Source organism: Plectropomus leopardus, chromosome 3, assembly GCF_026936395.1.
Source record: "Plectropomus leopardus strain MGB_pleo_1.0 chromosome 3, ASM2693639v1, whole genome shotgun sequence".
NCBI classification, from domain to species: Eukaryota; Metazoa; Chordata; class Actinopteri; order Perciformes; family Serranidae; genus Plectropomus; species Plectropomus leopardus.
The window spans coordinates 9,456,755-9,482,545 of record NC_142178.1 but is presented as its reverse complement, the minus strand read 5'-3'; the positions used below and the strand labels follow the sequence as shown (position 1 = coordinate 9,482,545).

The 25,791-nt window shown below is 43.1% G+C and overlaps 1 protein-coding gene and 1 long non-coding RNA gene across 12 annotated transcripts in view; one reads left to right on the top strand and one right to left on the bottom strand.

Annotated features, from left to right (window-relative positions):
- nfixa (nuclear factor I/Xa) overlaps positions 1-25,791 on the top strand; it is a 119,060-nt gene that overhangs the window by 5,845 nt on the left and 87,424 nt on the right. For 10 of the 11 annotated variants that reach the window (XM_042484816.2, XM_042484813.2, XM_042484810.2 and 7 more), the window contains exon 2: positions 2,237-2,320. In XM_042484816.2, coding sequence (XP_042340750.1) covers positions 2,237-2,320 — 84 coding nt within the window. Of the gene's footprint in view, positions 1-2,236; positions 2,321-6,882; positions 7,042-25,791 lie in introns of those variants that run through there. The other variant, XM_042484809.2, reaches the window with a different exon arrangement.
- On the bottom strand, positions 12,668-16,638 carry LOC148189903 (uncharacterized). The gene is made up of 2 exons (XR_015776201.1): positions 14,996-16,638; positions 12,668-12,877 (listed from the first exon to the last, which is right to left on the bottom strand). It is a non-coding gene; the product is annotated as an uncharacterized LOC148189903 (long non-coding RNA).

The following is a 25,791-nucleotide window of genomic DNA, read 5'->3' as shown; positions in this document are numbered from 1 at the left end:
TGCAGGAGAGAGTGTTTGGGGGCCTGGAGTTTTTTTGGGGTTTACTACAAAGGGAGTCAGTATGTTCTGGCCTCCCCAGTGGCAGGTACAGAGCTTAGCCTATTCATTAGCTTCATGTTATTCACTGTTGCACAATGGGATTGAGGTTCATCAACACCTGTTTCCTTGGCTGACGACATAAAGAGGGCATTTAAATTCCTCTTTGTCGCTTGGTTAATATGAAATGAGAGCAAATGATCTATTGTTGGAGTGCAGTTGCTTATTTTCTGTGTTTTACATTGTTTCAAAGGACAAGTAATATTGAGATTCCCCGTGTATGAAGGGCTACAAAATGCACAGATATATTCTAAAATAGCCGGTATGTGTCCTCACACACTCCCAGTTAAACCAGTTGTCCCAGTGCCATCCTCCCAGACACCCATTCACCAGCAAAATGAGGTGGCAGCAGCCAGTGAAAGCACTCCTTTTCCCACCCGCAGCTTTTTGGGTCCGGCTCAGCCAATCGGAAGACACTTGCTAGTGCACCTGACCTTGTTTCTGGCCAGGCGCAGCCAATCGCAGACGCTCCAGCACACCTGATGCATTGTGGGCCGTCTGCCGGTAGTCGGCCGGCTCGCGCTGGTTGCAGACCGCACAGGTGCCGTGGATCCAGGCCATTATTTCGAGCGCTGGCCAATCAGATGCATCATCTCATTATCAGACACATGTGGCCTGGCGGACTTTGAGTGATTGCATTTTGTCTTGTGTGTGTGTTTTTGTGTGTGTATCAGCATGCATGTGTGTGTGTGCATCTGAGGAAACTCTGCTACCCCATTCCCATAATGCATTGCAGCCTTATCAGCAGGCCTCTCTCACTCCGTTCCTGGCTTCATCCTCTCCTTGAGACTCAACAATGGGCACTGTGTTGCCCCCTTAAGGAGCTGAAGGCCTCCGCTATAAAAAGAGACTAAAAATAAAAAAACATGTTTATGGACTAATAAAGATGATTAGAAATCGCACAATTGCAGAAAAATGGAAGGTTTGCGAGTGCAGATTATCTGTAATAAAAAGCTGAGGGGAGAGACGGGGGAGAGAGGGAGAAAGAGAGTTAGCTGCACAGACCTCTCATTGCGAAGGATATGAATAGCCTTTGTTTTCACCACAACTCAGGGCTGTGTGGTCTGCCAATGTCTGGCTCTTATTATGGGGTTTGTGTCTGTGTGTCTGCGTAAGTGGCATGCACGTGTGCGTTGGTGTGTGCGTGCGTGTGTTGCTGTATGCGAGGCCGAGAGCTCACGGGGCGTGGAGAAAAAAAAATGCATACATACGTGCAGGTGATTATATTTTCAGGAGGGGTGCGACTATATGTGCGTGCATTTAAAATGTTTCCACACAGCAGATACACTGTTTTCTCTCTGCTCCCGTTCAGCTAAATAAATGTGGCATGGGGTCTCGGGGCTGGCACAAGCGCGTGTGCACGCTCTTTTTATCCGTTAAAGTTGTGAAATGAAATAGGATTTCACAGAACGGCACAGCGGCTGTGGGATTTGGGCTCCCTTCAGCTAAGTAGAGTGGGATAGGTTGATCCAATCAACGGCAGAACTGCAAGGAGAGCCCATTTCACAGCTCCGGGCCCTGCCAGAACCCTGCCTGCCTGCCTGCCTGCTTGACTTAGAATACAAATGAAGCTCCCTGAATGCACACTTACACATACACATGCATGCATGCACGCTGGTACTTACAGACAGTCTAGCTGGGGATGTTTAGTGCAAGAGTGGTTAGTAGGCGCTGTGCTTTCTGTGGAAAAATGACACCAGGAGGGTTAAAGGACTGTCTCATATGGTTCAGGTATATTTTAGGGATGTCTCACAATGAGGGAGCAAAAAAATGCACGTTTGGTCCTGATGATTTCAAGTCATGATTGCTCAAAATTGTCCTGGATTTTAGTGTATTGTCATATTTTTTTTGTAACGCCATTATTTCCAAGGGCCAGTGAGGCTTAAAGAACAGCAAATGTCTGATATAATATTCAAAGACTAAAATGTTTTCACATATTTCTCCTTCCTGGAACCTCATACAAAGCAACAGGTTCAAGCAGCGGCTAAAATAGTAAACACTAGAATTTCTGATGCCTAAGTGCCAAAACCAGTGGAGATCTGCTTCCTACCAGAGTAGTTAAAATTGTGGAAAAAAATCACTGACCTACTGAAAATGATCAAAGGTTCATTAAATAACCATCTTTTTGTTTGTTTTTTAGGCTACTGACACCTACCTGGTAAACGACGATCCTGCTAGAGGCCCAGGGATGCCTGAATGTTTCCTCGTGTCTGATACATATAGGGTAAATACACACACACACACACACACACACACACACACACACACACACAACTACAAGCTTTCTACATCTGTCCTTGTCATGTTGGTGTCCCAAGATTTATTTCCTGGACACACAAACAAACCCAGTCCATTAAAAATAATCTCTTTTTCCTTTTAAAAAGATTTGCAGCAGTTGAGAGGAGGAGGGCGTTCAGAGTACATCAGAGAATTGTTGCAGAATTTGTTTTTTTACAGTCAGACATCACTATGAAGATGTTAACTACTATATCATCTTCATTCCTCAGAACTTGGATTGGAGGCTCTGGGGCTTAATGTGTCCAGGAAATACACACACACATACTTTTGAGTGTTGACATTCTGCCCGTTAGCATGCTCATATATCCACTTCCTGTAAAATCTCCCACATGTCAACATGCACGTCCTGAACTCATCTGTCGTCCGTGCTGACACATGCGGCAACAGTGCCCTGCAAAAACACTGTATTTCCTCAAAATGTCAGCTTTTCTGTGAAGTATTTTTCATTTATGGTTGCAGAAGTTTGCAGGGACACAAGCTCCTCATGTGGACGACAAAGACAGCAGCCACTTAAAGCTAAATAAAATGCCAAAACTTTAAAAAAAAGTTTTTTTGGTTGTTATTTTGCAGGACACTTTGTGCGTGTGACACATCCTGCGTGCAAAGTTGTAGGTTTTGTTTTGGTTTTTGGGGGGACACATTTGTCTATCAAATTTGTGAGCATCAAACACATAATTTTCAGCATTCTAGTGACTTTTTTCTGCACCAATCTGTGCCTTGTCTGCATCAGTTTATGGTGTAAATGTCTTAAACTTTGTCAAAATTAAAGGCCTTTGCGACTTTAATGTTTTATTTGGGTAGACAAACACTTATGTTCTAGATACTGAGAGGGACGTGTCCCTTGCAACCTCCTGAAACCTACACCTCTGCCTGCATGTGGTTATTTTATTATATTTGTAAAAACATCACGTCGACTTTCAGGTTTACAGACAACTGTTTGACTGCTTGGAAAAGTGCCCCTTTGGCCTGCGCACTGTAATCTGACATGTTGAATTTACCGCTCAAATTAAGAAATGACATCAGACGACAAAAATAAATCTGTACGTTTGCTTCCTGTTGAACGCAAACGTGGTCGAAACGCCGTAATCCAAACCGGTCGGAGGCAAAACGCATATGCAGCCTTTGCACACAGTAAACACATAAAAAGCAGCAGGCGGAACACATTGCTCTGCACACACACTCAGATTGCAAACAGATCCAAAGAGTCTCTGGGATCCACACTGTGTATGATATGCTTGTTAGCCATAACGGCCAGTCAGCCATTTCTTTCTGACTGCATATGCCTGTATGCATTTGACTGGCGTGCTCCCTCCCAGAGCACACATAAACAGCTTACTCAAACAATATTTACACTGTACGGCGTAGTAAACGGTACAGTTACACACATTTTCCGTTCACATATTTCCTTGCCTTTTGAAAGGCGGCCTCAACCACCTGTCTCACACATTTAGCATGCTAATGGCAGTATCAGTATGCTACATCACTTTCAATATTTAATGGCCTAGCCACAGGCGATGGTAAACAGCAAGTATATGGGTAGTGCCGCGTGTCAATGGGAGACCACAACATGCTAACTTTAGACACACCATATGGTTTTCTCGTGTGCTTTTTAATGGCAAACGGAGTCTCCGAAACCACGAGAGCCCTGAGCGCTCGAGGGGCTCTCAAAGGTGATGGACGGACAGGACTGTTTGATCGCGGGCAGAGAGAGAGAAAGTGTTTTGGAAGGAAAAGCTTTAGCACCAGTGTTTTGTAACTCCTGTGGTTGCTATAGTTTGTTACAGCCAAGTTGCCCGTGTTGAATACTGAGATGGATGTCTCGGCCCAGACCGCAGCCAGAGACAAAGACGACCACTAAAGTCAGACGGACGAAAGGGACAGTGTGTGTGATTAAGACGGCAGAAAGAGAGAGGGAACAGCAAGAGATTATAAGATTGAAAAAAGGGGAATAAGGTCACTAAAAAGAGCTGCTAAGAAATAGAAAAAAGGGGTGGACAGAAAGAAAAAGAGGGAAAGCGAGGGAGCACACAAAGGCTTTGGGGTTTGGGCCTGTGCCGTGGTGGGGTGTGGTTTGGAAAGAGGAGAGACTATGGGAAAGGAATAGACTACACCTCAATATGCTTCACTTTCTTGCACTTTTATTTTGCATTTTTTTTCTCCTTTTGCTGAATCTAATTCACTCTCTGGTTGCTCATGCCAGCGTATCTTTGACCGCAAGACATTTGTGGTTGTATATGTGTGTATATAGTGTACATTATGTGCATGTGTGTCTGTGGTGTGAGTGTCTAAGTATCCTACATAGGCTGAGGTCTCGTAAAGCTGCACAGCTTCATATCCCCCTGAAAAACTTGGCATACGAGCGCGGGGGTGACTTCAACCCCCCGAAACCGCACCCTTGCACGCACACACACACACATACACACGTTGTGTAAGACTCACAGACAAACGCACATGCGGAATTGTATTCACACACACAGACTTCCAAACACTCTCACTCACACACATGCACAAGGCAGGGGCTTATGTATAATTGCAGGCACTCTGCCTGCATATATGAGTTTGATTAGGCTGAGGAGCAGGGAGCGGGCAAGGATAAAGCCAAGCCTGATTAGAAACAGAGTGTATCGCTTCCATACAATAGGAGTCACAATGAAACTGGTTTAGACCACTTCGTCCAAGTCCAGGTATCTTTTGTCTCCATATACATATACAGCGCACCAGGATATGACTTGATTCAAAAGGAGAAAAACTGGAATGTGAGGGGTATCCTGCCGAATAAATCACAAATCTTTCACAGTAAATTTATAACTTGCTGTTATAATTTTGGACTTAGCTCCTTGAGGGCATTTAAGGAGGCCCGCTATATTCAGAATGCTACTTTATATATAGAATGCGGTGTTGTTTATATATTTTAGAAGAGGAGTTTTTCGCTCCAAACTGCACAGCTACAAGCCTCCTCAGCCAAAGTGAAGCTGACAGAGTTGGGCCTCGAATCCCGCCATCACAAATAAGTTTAGCCAATGTTTGAGCTAATGTTTGAGCTGCCTCGGACTCTTTCTACATCACACACTTTTCAGATTCACAGTAACAAATACTCAAGTTAAGAATACGGGGGCCCCTTCCACTTAAGACACTTGAATGAGTTTACTGTGTGCGGAAAGCTCTGTGTCACCCGTCCAGCTGACGGGCTGACAGCGAAATCTGAGTTGTAAATTTCAAACCTTTTGCTTCTATTTTGGTCCCGCTTGGGCTTGCTTCTGCTTTTTGTGCAGCAGCAAAAGGATATGGAAGTTGAAAATAGACACTTTTGAGGAAATCTCCGTCCTCAATCATTTGTGTTTGCTCTGTACTCAGTGCTGAGGGCATTTTTAAGACTGATTTATAACAAAAAGTCAAACAAGCATAACAATGTCACAAGGTCTCTGGAATATTAAATACATACCACACGAAGAAATAACAGTATAAGCAATAAGTTATTTATCATAAAGTCCCTGTTAACTAAGCAACAAAGACAAACTGAAAGTTGTGAGGCAGAAATGTTAAATGACTCTGTTTAATTTATCTAAACGGGAGCTTTGGTGTTCTTATTTATCTATCATTTAATCTAACTATCTACCTACAAAATGATTTTTTTTAGGGCGTAGATTTTTATTTCATCATTGGGCGTTGCACTTAGGAAATAGGGGGTTGGAGGGTCCTCCACTAGATAATTTTGAGCATCAAACACTTCATTTCCTGTATTCTGGGGATTTTTTTACACACCAGTGTGTGCCTTTTCTGCATGAATTGATAATCTATTTTTCAAAATAAAAGTAATCTATGTTTTAAATGGTGAAGACAAATGCTCATTTTCTAAATATTGAGGGGGGGCATGTCCTTTGCATCCCTAGATAGATAGATAGATAGATAGATAGATAGATAGATAGATAGATAGATAGATAGATTTCTGCTCGAAATCTGAATTGGATATTATTTGTCATATCAACACCATATTAAGTAAAAACGCGGCAAAATGATGACCAAATGTCTGTTGCAAGAGAAAGAAAGCATAAAACAACCTCGCAAAATAAAATAAATCAACTTTGTGATCGTTTTAAGCGGGTAGATACGGATCATCTGCAGAACTTCACGTCCAGCTGTTAGCATTATACAAATATTACAGATATTCCACCGAAATGTAATTAAATAGCATCAAACGCGACGAGGTGAATGAGTGAACTCGCCACTGAGCACCACATGCGCACTAAGCCCCTAAAGCACTGTAGGGATACCGAGTCTCGTGCGATTCCTCTCTGGGCTTTCAGCGAAGCACTGATTCCTTTTTTTTGACTATTAAAAAAGTCGATGATAATTTAAAATAGCGTCGGTTTTGTGTCGATCCGAAAGAGAAGCGGGGAGGGAGAGAGAGAGGGCGAGTTAGAGAGACAGAGGGAGGGAGGGAGGGAGGGAGGGAGAGAGAGCAGCAGAAACTTTCCCCTAAAGTTATTGCGGAGCTTTCACTGTGAGTGAGGCGGGGTTACAGCCTGGACTGAGCCACAGCGGCTTTGCAATGCGGCACCGCAGCGAACCTCCATCCAACTTTATTATCAACAACTCCAATTTTCATCTCTAGACACAACCATGTACTCCCCTTACTGCTTGACACAGGTATGACAAAACTCGCCGTTTTTCCATGCTGCTCTTGCTTGCTTTTTTTCCGGTACGGTGCGCCTCCGGTTTGTTTCTACTGTACAGTGTAGTGTTGTCGTGCCGTGCTGCTGCTGCTGCTGCTTGTCATTTGTTGCGTTTTAAGGACCTTTTTTTCCAGCTCTCCCCTCTTTTCCCCGATAGTGTTTAACCTCTCTCTCTCTCTCCCTCTCTCTCGCGCTCCCTCTCTCCCCCTTTTCTTTTTTTAATGGCACTCCTCCAACGGGCTTTTCTTGTGCGTCTCATTGCGCATGGTTTGGAGAGAAAATGGCGCTTCTCCCAAATCTATTTTATATAAAACGGAGGTTGGAGAAAGGGGAAGAAGGGCTCGGTGCCCTGACAGTTGGTGACTAATTACAGCCACCCTCAGGCATTAATCGGATTCATCGACAATTGTAATAAAGCACGATGCGGGTTTTAATGTGGCTCGTGGAGTTGTGGGACACTTTATTTTTTTTCATGCGAGGGAGGGCTTCTGACTTGCGGCTGTTAACGGAGGTCTGTCGGTCCTCAGCCGCGGTCGGCGCCGGGGGCCTTTAGGGTCACCGCATTAATAACTGTCCTTCTTTTAGTTGAATCCACTTCAGCAGCTCATACTTTTAAAATAAAACTTAGTTTTTTGATGCACCCTGAAGGTGACAGAGGGGAGGGTGGGCGTGTGTTGTGTGGAGAGTCCGGGCCGCATGGTTGCAGTTTGATTAATCACAAAATGCATTTGACCTTCAGAGAAGCAATACAGCTGCTAAATGTAATTTATGTTAATGACACAGATATTACATTATCACATTAAAGAGAGAATAGAAGTGGAACTTTTCCCTCACTGGTCACTCAGAGGGAAACTCGCTTTATCTTGTGCGCAATTTCAAAGGCCGTTTGGGGTGACGTTTCAGTTAGAAGCTGTATGCAGGTGAAAAAAAAAATGTTAGTTTTTATTTTACTTGTCCTGAATCAATGTGATAAAATATATTTTCTATCCTTTTTTGAATATGTAGTTGGTGGTTTTTGTAATTAAATGCACAGTAATAAGAGTCAGTTTTGACCTTTACGGCCTCATTCCCGTGTGCGCATTTCTACCTCCACACAGAAATAACTCTCTTTAAAAATACATACATCAGCTCAAAGACTGGAATCACACTTTAGATATATTATATTTATTACTAGAAATACTCTTTAAATGAGTAATGTCTACCACATGAAAATACTGGGCCAGCTTATCCTTTAATCTGTTTTTCCTCGGAGTGAGATTTCTCCAGGATTGTTGTTTATTTCCTCATCGCAGTAAGGATTTTCTGCATGTGCTGAGTACATCTTGTTTTAGTGTGTACATTTTTTTCCCCTGAACATTAAACTAATACCTCCCAACAGCAAAGGTCAACTCATAAATGACCTTTTTTGTATTTCTTGCAGCTTTGGTCTTTTTGTGCCATTTTTAAGTTCATATTTAAAGTGATCGGTTAAAGCGTCAGTTCACACACACTGCAGACATTTAGTGCAGTCACTGCAGAGTTAACAGATGAGAGCTGCAGGCGCCCCGAGCTGCAGCTTAAGGCCACCGCAGGTCCGCGTCTCTCTCTCCCGCCGCCCGGTTTATCACATCAAACACCGGGTTTAAAAGTCAGTTGAATGCGTCACTATTTTACCACTTAGCTCCTTTTAAAGATAAAGTTGAATACGACCTTTGAAGAGCAATATTTTACTAAAGGTAGAGTTTTCTTCTGAGATCAAGAGCTACCCTCAGGTAAGAGTTATAGCGTCTTATAGTTATAGTGCAAGTCACGGAATTATCAGGTTTATGCATTATAATTTTTACGCATTCATTTACACTGTGATGTGATTTTTGAATGAAGAAGCCCCAGCTGTTTAGCTTCAGGCCTGTGATGTTTCAGTGTTGCAGGGAGGTCACGGCCTGCCGCCCTCTTCTCCTTTACAGAGTTACGCTCTTTTCTCTGGAATATTATAAAATTCTTTTTTTTTTCACTGAATATTTTTTGACATTATACTAGACCTAAATGCCACGTGATGGAGCTGGGAATGTACTCCGTTCCTTAAACAGATTTGACGAGCTCCGTGGAAAACATGCAGGATTCCTTCTCAGTGTTATTTCAGGCCTCCTGACCAAACCTCACTATGTTTTTTTCTCTGATTTTATATAGACTAGTTTTCAGAAACAAGAGAACAACACTGCTCAAGTGCTTCTTTTTTAATTTGCCTACTGTAACAAGGTCAGAAGCCGCGGCTGCACCAGAATCATTTACATCGCTTAAAACTTTTGCCTTTTCCCCCCCATTTCTGTTCCTTTTTATTCCCTCTTGACTTTTTTTCTGGCGTCTGTGAGTTCTGAACAGTGAGGGAGACATTTTTCTAATCAATAGTCTATTTGATTTGCTCCGTAAAATAAGTCCAACAAGCCCTACTGCATATTTAGCACAGATAATTTTCCAAGCCTGGTGGTATGAGGCAGAGGTCCGCATCGAGTTTCCTCTTTCTTTCCATTAATTAAAATTAATTGGCAGCAGATCCTCTCGCACGAGCGCCGCATGGACGCGTGCTGCCCATATGCGCGATACATATTGATCTGCTTAGGCTGCTGTTATTGCGTCTCCCGGTCCTGTTGATGGATATCAAGCGCAGCTGATTTGTTTGCATTCTCTCATATCTCCATCGCGCGTTTTGGAGGATATTAACGCAGCTGAATGATATTACAGCAGTCAAAGAAATTCACTTGAAAAACTTGCTTCCTACTTGCGGGGACACGTGACGCATCTCTGTTTCACACCTGTAATTTAGATTTGGCTCCAACATCCGCCTTTTATTCACTTTAATCGCCTGTTTTAATGATCTGTGGTTTGTTACAGCGGGATTGTTTCTTTATGTGCGCGCGCGCGCGCGCGTGTGTGCGTGTGCGCCCACACCCAGGCACACACATTTACAATTATACTGACGTGCATACTTGTATCCACAGTTGTGCATTAAGGCTGTGCTCTTCGATTCCAGTCGTGTAAATAATTCACAAATCACAGAAAACATGCAAAACTGGTGTAAACAATCTACAATGTATTATTAATGCTGATAAAAGCTTTGCTGGAATGGCCTGGTAGGTGACGGACCCGATCAGCCAAAAAGTGGTGCACACGCACTTGCCAAACAGCACCGGGAGGTTGGTATTTTTTTTTTTTACGGGTTACGTGGCATTGTCTCACATCCATGTGCCGGAAATGCATTTGCATAAAGTTTTAATGCGGTTTGAAGGTCGCCGAGGCGTCGTTAATTAAAACTTTTATGTGCTGCGTTTTGAAATCAATTATTTCAGACTCCAGTTAAATCCCGCTTATCCAAATGAGATGTGGACCGCTTAATATACAGCACATCTCACAACTTGCCAACTTTTTTTTAGGAAAAAAAGCTCTGCTGCGAACTCGAGAGATGTTTAACACTGTGCGGGAGATAGTTTAACTGTTTTCCCGCGCAGATCACACGCAAAAGAAAGTTTTATTTGCTTGCTCGATTCTTGCTCATCCGCAGCTTTAAGTCCAATTATTTGCAGTTCTAAAGTTTTCTTTTTTTTTTTCTTTTTTTTTTCTTTTTAGATTTGGAGATCAAATGAGTCCTTGAAATTCACTCAGCCGTGCAGATTGGCAAAGCACTTGAAAGCATGCAGTGAAAGCCATACATACTGTAGCCATGCCATAAAGCAGTAGCAACAGAAGAAAATGGGGAGATTTTGTAGTCATTATCTTTGGTGATGGAGATAAAGGCACTTATAATCTCAACAAAACGCTGTTTGTGAATCAGTGCATATGGAGGAGCGTAAAGTCTGTGTGGCAATATGTGTGGGCCCACGCAGGCAGTTCCTATCTATTATCTGACATATCTTCTAAATTAAACACAGATTTCTTTAGGTCAAATTTGGTTTTGTTTTATCTTTCATTTATTGGTCTGTTCATTAAAACTCACATTCAAGGCCTATGTCCACACCAGGCCTTCAGCTGTGAATGTGTGTGTGTTTTTGTACAGTAGGTGTGTGTGTTTCTTATTCCTGCCCCGTTTTGGGCCGATGGCTCTCCTGCGTCAGCCTTCGGTTCTGGTTACACTGGAACCGGACGGTGACGGCGGCAATGCTGGTGTAAGCCGAGGTGGGCCTGCATGATCTGGTAACATACCAAAGCCTTGCCAGCATCACTTTGCACCACACACACACACACACACACACACACACACACACACACACACACACACACACACACATGCACACTAATCCTGCTCACACAGAGCTAGTTGGTAGGCACAGCACAGGGCAGCGGAGAATAGGTTTGCTGTAGTGGACGGTAGGCAGAGTAAAAAGTGGCCTGCCAACTGTGCCAGGACGACAGGCAAGCAGGCGGGCAGGCCGGCAGTGGGTTGCAGGCAGAACCCAGGGGTACATTGTGTTCTTTTTACTTATTCATCCTTTCTGCTGGAGGCAGACCAGGTCCACCTTACACTGCTTGGCCCAGAGTGAGAGCTGGTAGGCAGGGACAGAGGGATGGGATGGAGGAAGGAGTGCAAGGAAGAGGGAAATGGCACAACATGTCCATGTCAGTTAAAACAGTGTCTGAATAAATTTAGATTACATGGATAGAGATAGAAATGTATTTGTGTGAAGGATGTGTTGACTCTTGAGTTTTTTTTTTTTTAAATAAGTCTAAATTAAGTTGACCTCTGGTTCAAATATTTTTAATTCACAGATTGAGCATTGTGTTTTCCCAGAGTGTGCACAAATGAAAATATTAGCTTTTGTTAGAAGCATTGAAAGAAATTGCTGTTGAAGAGCCCGTATAAGGCCCTGAGCCCTGAGATTGCTTTCAGACCATTCTCCTCTGAATCTGTGCGTGTGTTTGTGTGTGAATCTGACTTGGAGGTGAGTTAAATCCAGCACTGCGCTGCTCCGCTCATCCCTTATCTGTGCAGTCTTCCTGACCGCCTAGAGAAAATGGATTTATCATGCTTAACCGAGGCAGTTGGCACAACAGGGTAATAGGTGGTTGTCCCCTGGATGGATGGGCATGTGTGTGTGTGTGTCCGATATGTCTATGTCCGTGGGAATATGTGTAACCCCCCCCCCCCTGTCCCCTGCCTCCTAGTGTGGATTAGGTTTAGGCTGATCTGTGGCCAGTGGAAGCAGGCAGCGCCTATAGCGGTCTTATGTTGGTCTGTGATATAGTTGTTTCCCGAGCCATACGGTACACACATGTACGTGCGGGCACAAACACACACATGCTCATCTGAAATCAGACTGAACACTCACGTATGTTATAGACAGATAGACGGACATGTGGCGGAGGCAGCAGAGTCAGAATCACTTCAGTGTGCTGATACTCAGAACATCTTTCTCAGTTTGGCCTTTGCCAGCTTTTGCCATGAGAGTAGAAAGTGCTCCAAATCTAAATATATGCAATTATTCTGCAGAGCTTTTGTTGTTGCAAAGCTCACTACCACATGTAATTTTATTTTTTGGCAGTGGGGTTAGAATTAGGTGATAATTGCATATCATCCCCGTGCAAGACTGCTATTATTTTTTCTCAGGTTTCAGAATCAAAGGTGCAACAACTAGTTTGCAGTCATTTACTGCGAAAAGAGTTCAGTTTGCCAGCAAGCGATGATCAGACAGTGGAAACGTAAGGGACCCGCAAGGAATCGAGGGATGAGAAGATACAAGAGCCAAAGCACTGCGTTCTTCTTGCAGCTGCTTGGGACAGACTCCCCTTCACCTTCATCCCACTCCTCTTCCTCCGCCCCCTCCTCCTCCTCAATTAGCTCCCTTTAAAAGAGAAGTAACGGTTAGTGAGAGATCTACATTGTTCAAGGATGAGCCTCAGTTGTTGTTGTTGTTGTTTGTCTCTCCCTCTCCCTCTGTCTTTCTCCATCCCCCTCCTCTGTCGCCCGTTGGTGTGTTTTTCGCTCTTTTTGATTTTCTCAGAGGCTTTTTTGTGGGGGTAACCCCACTGAATGGGACAATGCAGCCTAGCGTGAAATTAAAGCTCTTAGTTAGTTTGGAGTTGCTCAAAAGAGGATTTTACACATGCATGCATTCATACACCCTCCCATACGCTATAGATATAGCTAATTAGAGGAAGTACACCCTATGTCGAGCATCAAGGGCCCAATTAAAAGAGTAGGGGAAACCTCGGTGTGCAAGATCTAGGCCAAATCGGCTCTGTGAATGCATCTCTATGCCTTGCGTGTGAACAGTATGTCTGCCTTCTTAATCCGGGCGGGAGAATATGGACAGGACTGATATGAGGAACGCAAGTTTCATTAACATATGCATGTCACGTACTGGGTAAGTAAATCAAGAAAACAGTCGGATTGATCATCCTGACAGGCGAGCGTCTGATTCAAAACAGATTGAGCTGCTCTTGCTGACTCTTCCAAGTCTCATTTTGGAAGTAGTCTCCAATGAAATGTCTGTCATGCATGCACATTAGAGTTTTTGTTGTTCACGTCAAAGGCATTTATTTGTGCAATTTCGCAGTACAACATTGGAGTCTTATGACTGTTTTGCTTTGTCAAATGTGTTTCCATGCTGCTTCAAAATATGGAGCATTAAATCATTAAATATTTCACCTTTTAGGATAAAAAATGGCTTAGCGGTAGCTGACTGTTCCTTGTGTTAAGCTTAACTTTTCTTGATATTTTTACCATATTTTTAAACAGTGGCACCCTGAAGGGGGGCCAGGGGGGCCATGGTCCACCCAATACAATTGCCTGTCCTTCTTATTGTCTTTGACAGCTGTCACACACTGATTTTTTTTAAGCAAGGTAGTGTTATCTTGTGAAACAAGTCAACCTTAGGCATCTGTTGGTACCAACCATGGCAGCTTGTCGGGAAGCAAATTTGTGAATCCTAGGATAATGAGGGCATGACCTGCCCTAATCTCCCTATGATTGGCAAGTACTCTTCGCCTTCACTGGTTGGATTGATAAGATTTAGGCCAGAGGAGTGGAACTGGTTAGGGTAAGGGAAATAATATTAGGGTAAGCCAATCAGATGCAGAGTAAGGGCAGCCATTTCTTCGATATCCTGGGTAAAACAAATTCACTTTTTGGAAGGCGGCTAAATAGCGCTTCAAAGTTACGTTAAATTATGGCAAGGGAACAACTGGCATGGTCATTTTTAAAGGGGTCCCTTGAACTCTCAACTCAAGATATCTGGATGAAAATGGGTTCAATGGGTACCCATGAGTCTCCCCTAAACTTGAGAGGAATTTTTCCCAGTAAATGTTTTGTTCCTTACAATCAATTTACTCCTCCAAACTAAAGCTGCATATTTGTCTAAGGAAAACAGTCAACAGTATCAATCAGTGCAAACACAGCTTACTGTTAACCACTGTAGTAATATTAACTATATTACGTATATTATATATGTGATTTCTTAACTCTGATTTTGGGTTTAAACTAGCCCATATACTTCAACAGCATATACATTCCTTAAATTCACTTGGCTTTTGGTTTTGGTGTGCCACGTCAAGATTTTCAGTGGCTCCATCTGGTCACCCCTATGAAAAATGTCTGGGTGCACCACTGTCTTTTAAGTGTAGTTTATGGAAATACATCTACTGCAGAGTAGACTGTATAGCCACGACACCACACTGTGTTGAGCTACTACCTAAGGTCATTTATTTTTTGCCTGCACTGTGTGTGTGTGTGTGTGTGTGCGTGTGTGTGGCAGAGGCAGACGCAGACCAATATAGAGCAGCAGCAGTCCACATTGCCGGAATGGTACGAGGGATAGCTGAAATATCCACCAGACCTAATAAATGTATTTGATTTCTGACACAAAAGCACCAGCAATCTTTACTCCTGGTATTATCAAGTAACACACACACACACACACACACACACACACACACACACACACACACACACACACACTCACATGCTTTTGTTCAGCCTTGTTTCCTCAGTGTAACTACTGGTCATAGAGGCCTGCAGTCCCAGCGAGGCAGCCAGTGAATCCAGTTAGTGAGTCAGACTTTGTGGAACACAGTGTGCTGCTCTCTGATCCTCTCTCTCTCTCTCTCTCTCTCTCTCTCTCTCTGTCTCTCTGTCTCTCTCTGTCTCTCTTTCTCTCTTGCTCTTGCTCTCTCTCTCTCCTGTTGAGAGCGCTGGCAGCTTGCCAGGGGTGGAAAAATCTATAAGCCATTGCGTAATATACCATATCTTTACCTTGGTTGAACCCTGCGCAAGATCCACAGCTGTGTGAGTGCACAAACACAGCATTGGTGTGTTCATGCCTCTGTGTTTGTGAGACAGGACAGACGGACAAATAGACAGAGGGAGAGACACACAGAGTGGCTTCTTTGTGGCTAGTTTTCAGTGTGCACCCTCATCTAAACAGTATCACACCACTTTGATCAAATGCTGCTGAGAAAATATTTTCCTAAGCAGACATGGCGTTCTGATCACTTTCTGGAGTGCTACGCCAAGAGGAAAGTAAGCTGAGGCCATATAAAATTTATCTGTTTTTGAGGCGGGCGATGTTAAAAATGTTTTGCTTTAATGACATATAAAACTCCATGGCAACATGGCTGTGCTTCCAAAGCCAGTGGCAGAAGTGATATTCACTTACTGGAGATACTTGTTCTCTTCGCATATCTTTAGAATGGAAATGAATGTACAAGGCCGCAGGCTGAGCGGCTACCGGGGCCTTTCATGTTCCGGCACTCCTCTACTCGTTTGCGTTTTCACCTAATTTTCTTGTTTCAATGTGTTTGGTGCCGCGTTTGTGCATGTGCGGGCCTCGCGCAGTGTCTGTCTGCACCTGAAGCTTCTTCGGGAGCTGTGTTTTTGAGCTCCTGAGGGTGGGAGTGTAATGTTTTTATTGGATGCCTTTATAGTAGGCCTTAGTCACTGACTTTTTAAAGTTTTTTTTGTTTTGTAAGTGTTTTGACGCTGTAAGTTCACGTGTCATCTGTAATTGCTCTTATCTCACACGATGATAAACTCACACACTGAGCAGCACTTTGACCCACAAAAAAGTAGAGTATTGTCTCTACTTTTTTGTGGGTCAAAGTGCTGGTCACAGTGTGTGATAATTCCAGTGAGATGAAATGCCAAATACAGTTTAATCAGTTCTCATCTTCACTAATATAATCCACTCAGCCAGTGATATCAGCCATCCAAATATCACATGCTTGGACTGATTCGTTTTTGATGGTGCTGATTATTATTAAATGGTCTGTAATGACTACTGATAATCCCCATATGCAGCCGGGCACCCTGGATTCGCTGTAAGGCAGTTGTTTGTTAATGCACCAGTGAAACCTAAAACACATACAGATGTGTGTGTGTGGGACAAAACCGCAAATGCGATCCCCTGCCATTGTTTTAGTGCATGCGCAGGCTTAATTTTAACCGGCTTGCGTATGGAAAAAAAAAAAATTCAACAAAGGTGCAACTTTTCAGCACAGAGCCCCTACATTAAATTTACTTTCCTCCCCCTCGGTGTGAGAGGTCAAACTGTGTTAGTGTGGTGATGGTGGTTTGGGCCGTGTGTGTGTGTGTGTGTGTGTGTGTGGGGGGGGGGGTGACAGCTGTATGAGGGAGGTAGCTTCAGTAGAAAGTTTGGTGGGAGAAGGATACAGCATCATTTTTCACCTCATGTATGTATTTGTGTGTGTGTGTGTGTGTGTGTGTGTGAACGTGTGTGAGGCTGACTGCTGATATGTTTGTGTTTATTGACTCAAAGAGACGGGCCGTGGCTGCGTACACAGCGGTGTACGGGTGGCAGGGGTCCAGGCTTGGGGGAAACGTGTGTGTTTAAAGTACACACAGGCCTAATTATGCTGATTTAAGCATTCTTGCGGTCCTCCCTCTGGCTTGTGGTGAGTTAACTGGCACAGGGGCGTCCAGCAGAGAGAGAGAGGGAGGGAGAGAGACAGAGGGTGAAGATAAAGAAGACAGAAAGGGGAGGCTTAATAAAGAGATTGATTTAAAAAAAAAAAGAAAGAAAGAAATTGAGAGAAAATATGGTAGTGGAGTGCAACACAGCAAGAGTGACTACGCAGAGAGGAAAAACACACACCGTCCTCAAACTTCCCGGCAGGTTTTTTCCCTCTTCACTTTGGGGTTAAGAGCGCGCCCGCTCTTCGTATTTATTTTTATATTCAGATGTTATGGATTGCTCCGGGAAAAGGCCGTCCCTTTTCCCAGCAAGAGGAATTAATACTGTTTGAATGTTCTCTCTGGAGTCTAAAAGGAGGAATTTTTGCAATGGAGTTTGGGAGGTTTATAAGTGAAAACCTGACCACCGCTAAATAAACAAACTAGGGATGATTAAAAACTGACCCTTGTTTGTTGACTCTCTGCTCTCTGGCCTGTGGGTGTGCACCTGTCTCCTGTCGCTTCATGCGCACGCACGTCTCAGGCAGTCAACAGTGTGCCAACGCAGAAGCTGAATACCCACATGAAAGAGAAAAATAATTTAGATTATAGAGGCAGCTATACAGGCAAGTCTAACTAAGGTGATTGCAACAGGTCTGAATATTTATGCACATGTATATGGTTCACTGAAACAAGGGTGTAGGTGTCGTTTTAATGTTTGAAGGGGACACATATGAAACGGGGGATTTGGGAATCCACCGTGTGAAAATTTTGACTTATTTTCCTGCATTCTGGTGAATTTTTATGAAACAATTTGTTTCTTTTCTGAGACCATTTGTGGCTTAAATGGTTTTAATTTGATCAAAATAAAATCCCTCTGCTACTGTCATGTTGGTGTTAAAGGGGCACAAATTTGCACATTCTAAATACGTGTCACCCCCCAAAAATCTACACCTTTGCACAATGCACATGCTTTAGTCTGTTTTTGTATGTGCTGTCCTGTGTTTTTACCTCTTTCAGACAGAAAATGGAAAAATTGGAAAAAAAGAAAGTCGGTAACGCTTGAGACACAGTGTTTCCACACTACTGTCCTCCTGGGCATAGGTGTAGAAAAGTAGCAGAGGGCTTTTATTTTAAATAAATTAAAGACATTTCCCCCATAACTTGATGCAGAGAGGTCAAAAGTGTATGCATAACAATACACCAGAAGGCAGCAAATAATGTTTTTCTGGGGGTGGACCACAAACCCGTTGATTCATATGTGTCCAATCCAATGTTCAAACAAAACCTACACCCCTGCCTCTGTGATTAAGGTGATTTCAGCTCCTCTACATTATGCCTTTTGTTGCCCAAACAGAATCCAAATCACAACATTGCCACTAAAGAGTACATTAAAGACCTGCACAGGTCTGCGACAGAGCCGAGCAGAGATTGATGAGGCTGGTCTGTGTGTATTCTTTCACGCAGGTGATAAAATTCTGCTGGAGAGGCAGGCAGGGCTGCTCAGTGTCTCCGGGTTCATTCGCTGCACCGTATGAGACGGGATCACCCAACACCAAAGCTCACATGTGTTCCCATCTGAAAATATGCTCCCACTTTCCTTACACTTCATTCCTATCTTTTTTTCTCCTCTCTTTCTCCAAACCCCCCTCTTTCTTTCACTTTTTTTTATTGTTTGCTTATCTTCGCCTACTTTTCTCTATCTCACTCTCTCCCCATCCCTCAACTCTCCCCACTCTTTCTCTGTCTCAATACGTCTTTTACTTCTTTCTCCATTTTACCTCATTCTTTCCAGCCCCCTCCGCTACTTCTCTCTTTCGCTCCCTCAGGAAGAGCCACAGTCTTATCTGGGATATGTTGGATTTGGTGAGCTTAAAAGCCACTTTACTAACTCCCTGTCTGCCTCTCCTGAGAACAGCGCGCTATCTAAAACAGTTTCACCATTCGGCAGGCTTTGTCCGTTGGAATGCTGCTCGTCGGGCAACTTTTTTACTCCCAGTGGCCTCTTAATGCTAATCCTTTACCTGACTCTCCATCTTCCAGACTTCCACCCTCCTCTCTCCCTTCCCTTTCTCTCCCCCTGCTTTTTTTCTGCCCTAAAACGTTTGATATACACATATTGGGTTTCTTTGCTGATGTGAAGGAATGCTAATGTATCATAACCATATTACAGTACTTAGAGGAGGCAAATGGTGCCAAATGCTATCTGGAGAATCAAATCTCTACACAAGAGCCCTCTCTCCCCTTCACATTGAAAAACGGTGTTCCCGTTTTGATTTTCCTCTCTGGAAATATATAAAGCCCCTCTAAAATTTGCTGAAACAATGGCGTTGTTGTATTCAATAATGCAATTTCTCCAGGAACTGGAACGCTAGCCTAAATAAAGATGCGGCCAAATCCTATTTTGCATCTGATTTTCTTTGGGCAGCCAAAGAGCTTGAATATTGCCCACAACATTTCCCTATATGTGATTCTTTCAAACAGAAATGTCCTCTTTGTGCATGGGAGTATATAAATGTTTTGCATACTAGTGCTTACAGTGTGTAGTGTCACACTTTGGTTGTCACAGCTTAGATAAGTGTAATTCAAACACTGTATTTGGTAAATAACATTTTTAAATGCTCATAGAGCGTGATCAAATGATAAGTGTAAATCCAGTAGCGATCCTAACAGGAAATGATGAGACCAGGGGCAGGCCCTCTCTGGCGTGTGGCAGGCACTCTGGAGTGAGGGATTTGCTGGTTTTATTATTAGGGCCTGTGTGTGTTGTTGATGGAGCGGCTCCATCCATGTTGACTCACAGAGAGACAGTGGTGATGGCTACACTGAGCAGGGGTGTCAGGCTTGGCTGATGACTCCAGCTCCCTAAACAGCACTGCAAAGGCAAACCCTGTTTTTTTTTTTTTTTGTGTGTGTGTGTGTGTGTGTGTGTGTGTGTGTGTGTGAATGAGTCTGTGTTTGTGCAATCGAGTGAATGTGTGGATCCGTGCGTGTGCAGGCCATACTGCATTTGTGTGTCTACACTGTGTGTGTGTGTGTGTGTGTGTGTGTGCGTGTGTGTGTGTGTGTGTCTGTCTGTTTCAGGCCTGACAGCCAAGAAGCCTCAGCAGCATCTGACGTGGCAGCTCTCGCTGCTTTCAGTCCAGCTCTCTCCTTCTGGCTCACTTTTCTATGATACTATCTTTTCATACAATCACATGTTTATAAATGGAGACTGACTGGTATTTCATACAGGACCAGTTCCACTGAGAGTTGATAAACACTGTACTGTTCGCTGCAAAATAACATGGCATGAGAGTATAATATTTTTTGCGGTTAAGAAATGCTTTTATTTTCTCTCTTCAATGGGACAAAAGTAAAGCCGGGCAGTATACTGAAGAGAGGAAGATTGGTCACACGTATGTTATATTTCACACGCGTGTTATTCCGTCTATGGGCACAATTGCGAGGGATTTCAAAGTAACTGAGGGCCTTTATAAAATACAATAACACCATATATTGTAACGTAAAAAGCATATGCTGTTCTATTTAAGTTATGCATTGCATAGTAGAGTTATTTTCTCTTACACATGTTCTCGTTTACTGATAAATAAAAAAACACACCCATCACTGTTAAAAATTCAACATTAATCTACCTCAAAGCTTGGATCAGTGAGACAGCATTTTTTCACATCCCACCTCATTTTCTCTCCCATGCCTGTTTGTGAGCTGCCTTTTTATCGAGGTGGGTTTCCTCCATTTTATGTCCCCTCTGAGGACATGTACTTATGGCTGTCTGCCTGTGGTGCTGTGGTGCTCCTGAGGTCTGTGCGAGGTGGTAGTTTAGGCTGGGGAAGTCAGCGAGCGTGGTCACAGAGGAGATAACTGCACACACACTCGCCCAGAGGCGCCCGTCTGCACCGTGTGTCTGCCTGTCCTCCCCTCTGCTTTGTTGGAGGATGCATCTTTTAAAAAAGGAAAGCGCTGGTTTGAGAGGATAAAAGTTTCAAAATGATTTGTGTGCACGTGTCCTCATGTGTTTGTATGTGTGTGTGTGTGGTTGTGAGGGCTCTTTGTTTCTCGCCTCGCATGTGTTTGTGTGCACCCTCTGTTTCTTCCGGCCTGGCATGGTGCTTGCCCTACAGGGAATGCCACTCAAAATGGGCAGAGCGACCTTTAACCCTCACACTGCCAGCTCAGAGTCAGGCGCTAACCCGCCGCCGTATCAAGAGCCCTGTCTCGCTCTAACCCAAACTCCGTCAAGCATAGCAGAGATTAAGACCCGGCTCTCAGGAAGCCATTTGGAACAGACACCTTTTAACCCTAATGGGATCAGAGTCGCATAGGAAGCCACTTGGAGCAGCCACCCACTCTTAACCCCTAACACTACCAACTCGGCACAGACAAGGCAGAGTGCACAGGCAAAGGCCCAGCTCATATCATGCCACAGGGAGCGGGCACCATTTAACCCTCACAGCGCCAGCTCAGCACAGGCCAAACTCCAGCTCACATGATAAGCAGCATTAAATCCGCAAGCTTCAGTGTTCCTGATAGGGAGCTCACTGATGCAGAAATAGGATGCTAATGTAAAAGGGTTGGTTGCCTGACTACAAAGTAGCATGCCACAAACATTTGCAGCGTTATAATTGTAAATGATAAATTGCGGCGGTGAGGCTGCAATGTTCTGTTTTGAGCACTTGCTTTTATTTTTTTTTAGGGGGTTTTATGAAGTAACAGATTACAACCGATCACACTTTGACTGAGATATACGGAGATTAAATGTATGTTAAATTAACGTGATCAAAATACACAACAACCAAAAGTAATTTTGAGTATCAAATCCCTGTCATTATTTCAGCCTGTGTCCCCACAAATGTCACATTTTTTAGGAACTTAGAAAGCAGCTGTGTTTGCATCTTGACAACCACAGAGTGACAAGTTGTGACAGTAAGTTTTTAAAGGGGTTTCAAAAAGCCAAGTGTTGCAGAATCTCATCTCATGGTTAATAATTCTCCAATCAGTGAGATTGGAATCAGCAGTGTTTCACCCACTGCTCATGAATTAGCTTTTTGCTGCCATGTTGATTTGGAACATTACATGTCCTGCCGTACTTTTCAGAAATATTTTTAAAAATTGGCCGCTGTTAAACCATATAAACTTGGCCTTACATGCATTTCAACCACTCTAACTCTAGTATTTTTTTTTCATGAGTGTTCCACTAATGCCCTGCTCGACAATCAAGGAAGCAATCAATCACGCAAAAATAGGGAAAAAACTCACAGTGAAGGTGGGATGGATAAATGTGCCAACTGGCTTCCTGCAAATTATATATTTAAAACTAAACACTGACAGATTATATAATGGTTATACAAAGTGCAGCAGGTAAATAAAAAAAGTCTCATTTATAGACGAGATACTTTCCCTTTAAGGGAAGTAGCAGGGCATGAGTGGCTGAGTGAGAGAGAGAGAGAAAGAGATGGGAGAAAAGGGGAGAGAGAGAGAGAGAGAGAGGGTGAAGGGAGTTTCTGCACTTGCCTGTCTGGCAATGGCCGAGGAATGAGTGCACAAGTTTGAGTCTGGGTGAGTCAAGCTGTGTGAGAGAGAGGCAGCGAGGAAAAGGAGGGGAGAGGGGCTTGCGCGATGAAAGGAGCAAGGAGGAGCGGAGGGAGAGATGCTAGGAGATGGGTGGCATTCGAGGTGGAGAGAGCGTAAGCAGTTTGTAGAGGGATCGTTGAAGTGCAACAACACTATGGAGTACAGGAGAGGGAAAAGTGTTAGAGGGAGAGAAAGACTGCAGAGTAAGAGGTGAAGGAAATAAAAGAAAGAATGGATGAGTTAGGTGATGTTTTTTTTTTTGGTGGGGGGGCAAAGAATGAATGTGTTAGTTGGGCAAGTGGTAAAGCATTTGCATAAAGGGTGAGGGCACTCTGCCCGGCTTTGGGGAGAGGTTGGCATCTCGCCTTGCCGACTGGCAGAACGAGGACCAGGGAGGAATAAAAGAATGAGGGGGAGCGAAAGAGTGCGAGAGAAAAGTCTCTCAATAGTGCATCTCTTGTGTGAGGAGAAGCAGGCCTTGGCTGCTGTTGGAGCAGGGCATGGAAGGGAGGGGATATCGGGTTTCATTATCTGCTTGATTCCTGCTGTATTTGCTAACCATGAGGTTCAAAGCCCTCGCTGCAGCTGTAGGCAGGGCATGGTAGCCACTGTGTGCCGCTGGCATGTGCCGACTGGAACACTGTAGGTGTGTGCAGCTTCGGTTAGGAGTGAGACAGAAAGTGTGAGACTCTCCTTCCTTGTAAGCAGAAAGCTGCCGCACTCTATCACCCGTCTCTCTCACACACACACGCACTCGAAGTATCACACTGCCTACTTGACCTTATCAGGAATGGCTGCCCTTGTCCAGGGGAAATGCTGTAGTCTCAGTTTTACTGCGGCGTCCTGTCGGAAAATGCCACACCATCAGTGTGTGTGTGTGTGTGTGTGTGTGTGTGTGTGTGTGTGTGTTTGAGTGTGTATTTGCCATGGTGACGCTACAGAATCCTCATAATGTAAACACACTCACGGTACACATGCAGTAGTCTATATGCATTCACTTAGCATGCATGTAATCCTATACTAGCCCATCTAGCCGCAGCCACATGTTGAAATGGTTTTATTAAATCATTGTTTGCAACATGCAGCGCCAGAATCTCCTAATTCAGTTTGAAATCCATAATTTTGCCCAGTTTTATTTATACCACGATAACATCATCCCCTAAGAGAAACATTCTTTCTAATTGACGGCACTGTTATCAAGATTTACATTCAGTTTGGCATTAAAAGGAGTAAATGTATACTGTTTCACACAGTCCCTGCAGTACATTTTGGTGTATGCAGTGTTTAAGTTTTGAATTCCATTCACCAAATCCAAGCCAAAAAAACCCCAAATATATTTAACCAATGATCATCACAAAATGTATTTTTAAGTCGTCTAAATTAAATTCAGTCCTTGAGTGTATGAATTGGGAATATAACTCACTTGTGCGGTTAAAGTTATGTGTATAATTAACTGTATAAGGTGAAATTTATGCAGATGGGCCAGAGAGTCGTAGAAAAACCACACCAACCTCAAGAAAATCCTGGCTGAATAAATTTTGGATACTAAAAAAGAATCATAAAGAGCTCCTTGATCTTATCTTTGAAGTGCTTACATTTGAGGCTAAACCAGTCTGCCCAGACAAATCCATCGCGCAAACGTGAAAGCATATTCGAGTATAATATTACCCAGGTCTGCAGTCATGTCAGAAGCCCCAGCTTGCTATCAGTCCTTGTGTCTCTGGAGCTGTTTAAAGCTCGCCCGCTCTGTCTTTCCCTCTCAGCCTCATGCCACAAATGGCTTCCAGACTTTCACACATAGTAATGCTTCAGTGTGTAAACAGGCGTAATTACAAACGATGCGCAGACACACTTTTAACATCAATCTGTGCCGATGGGAGAAAGGGAAAAGAAAGAGGGGAAGTTTTTTCCTCTTCCAGGGAGTAGATGAATGGATGAAAAGGTTTCGAGCTGGATGGAAATAGAAGGACTGGCAGTGATGAGAAGTTAAGGAGGAAATTTTTAAGAAGAATAATGTGGGTCTGTGTGTGAATGCATGTGTGTGGGCCTGAATAAGTGAATAAGTGAATGAAAGGGGGAGAAAAAAGGACACTGATTTTTTTGAGAGTTTCCAAGGAAATGGTAGTTTATGTCAACTTGTCTGTAATTATTTTATATCCCTGTGGATTGTGAGGTTACTAACCCATCACCTCTTAATGGCAGGATGTTACTCACCACTAGTCAGGCCTGCGCACCTTCTTTTTCCTGCAAATTTGTAATAAAAATATGGAAACTTTGTTTAATCCAAAGGCACTTATTTCTCTCTTCTATTTCCTTTTTTTCTTTTTGAACAGAATGGACAGAAATGGCTTTATGCCTGCATTGCATTAAAATATCACGACATTCCTGTTTTATGTAAAGTTAAGAATAACGAGACATGATTTAAAAAAAAATATATATATATTTATTTATGAAGCGCAAACAGCTCAAGAAACTTTAACTGAAATGATTCCAGACCAACTCGAGTTGTCAGGGCACACACACACACACACACACACACACACACACACACACACACACATACACACACACACACACACACACACACACACACACACAAAGGAAAAATAGCTCAGATCTCTCGCAGTCTTTCCTTTACATCACCACAGTACTTGTCAATATGTGATTTCACACAGCAGATGTCAAAGTTAAATTCCAGCCTTGACACGTCCTGACACGCTGTAACCTTCATTAGCTTTTTTTTTTTTTTGTGTGTGTGTGTGTGTGTGTGTGTGTGTGTGTGAGTGTGTAAGAGAGAATTATAATTTCATCAAGCAAATCTGGCCTTCAGTTACTTCCTTGTGGCATCAAAAAAATATTAAAATTAAGTTTAACTTTTATCTTTTAATAAGATTTTCTGAAGAAATGCTGAAATAGCAAAAGGCTAATATGTCCTAATGTTTCCTATTCTTCCGGCAAATATAACGTAAAATAAAACTACTGCTATTATTAATATGATTAGTAATATTAATACATATTTGATACACACGTCAATTAAATACAATACATTAACATGGATGTATGAGGAAATAGGAATTAAAAATCATTATCTCTAAAATGTTCAGAATTTTCATATTAAACTGAAAAATGACAATTTTGATTGAATGTATGCATGAGTTGGAATCTTAATTAAATACTGCCCCTTTGTTTAATAACTACTTTCAAATTTATAGATTCAATAAGGCACTGTTGTAACTGCCTAAATGTTTGGAAATTAATCTTAATTTCTTTGTGCAA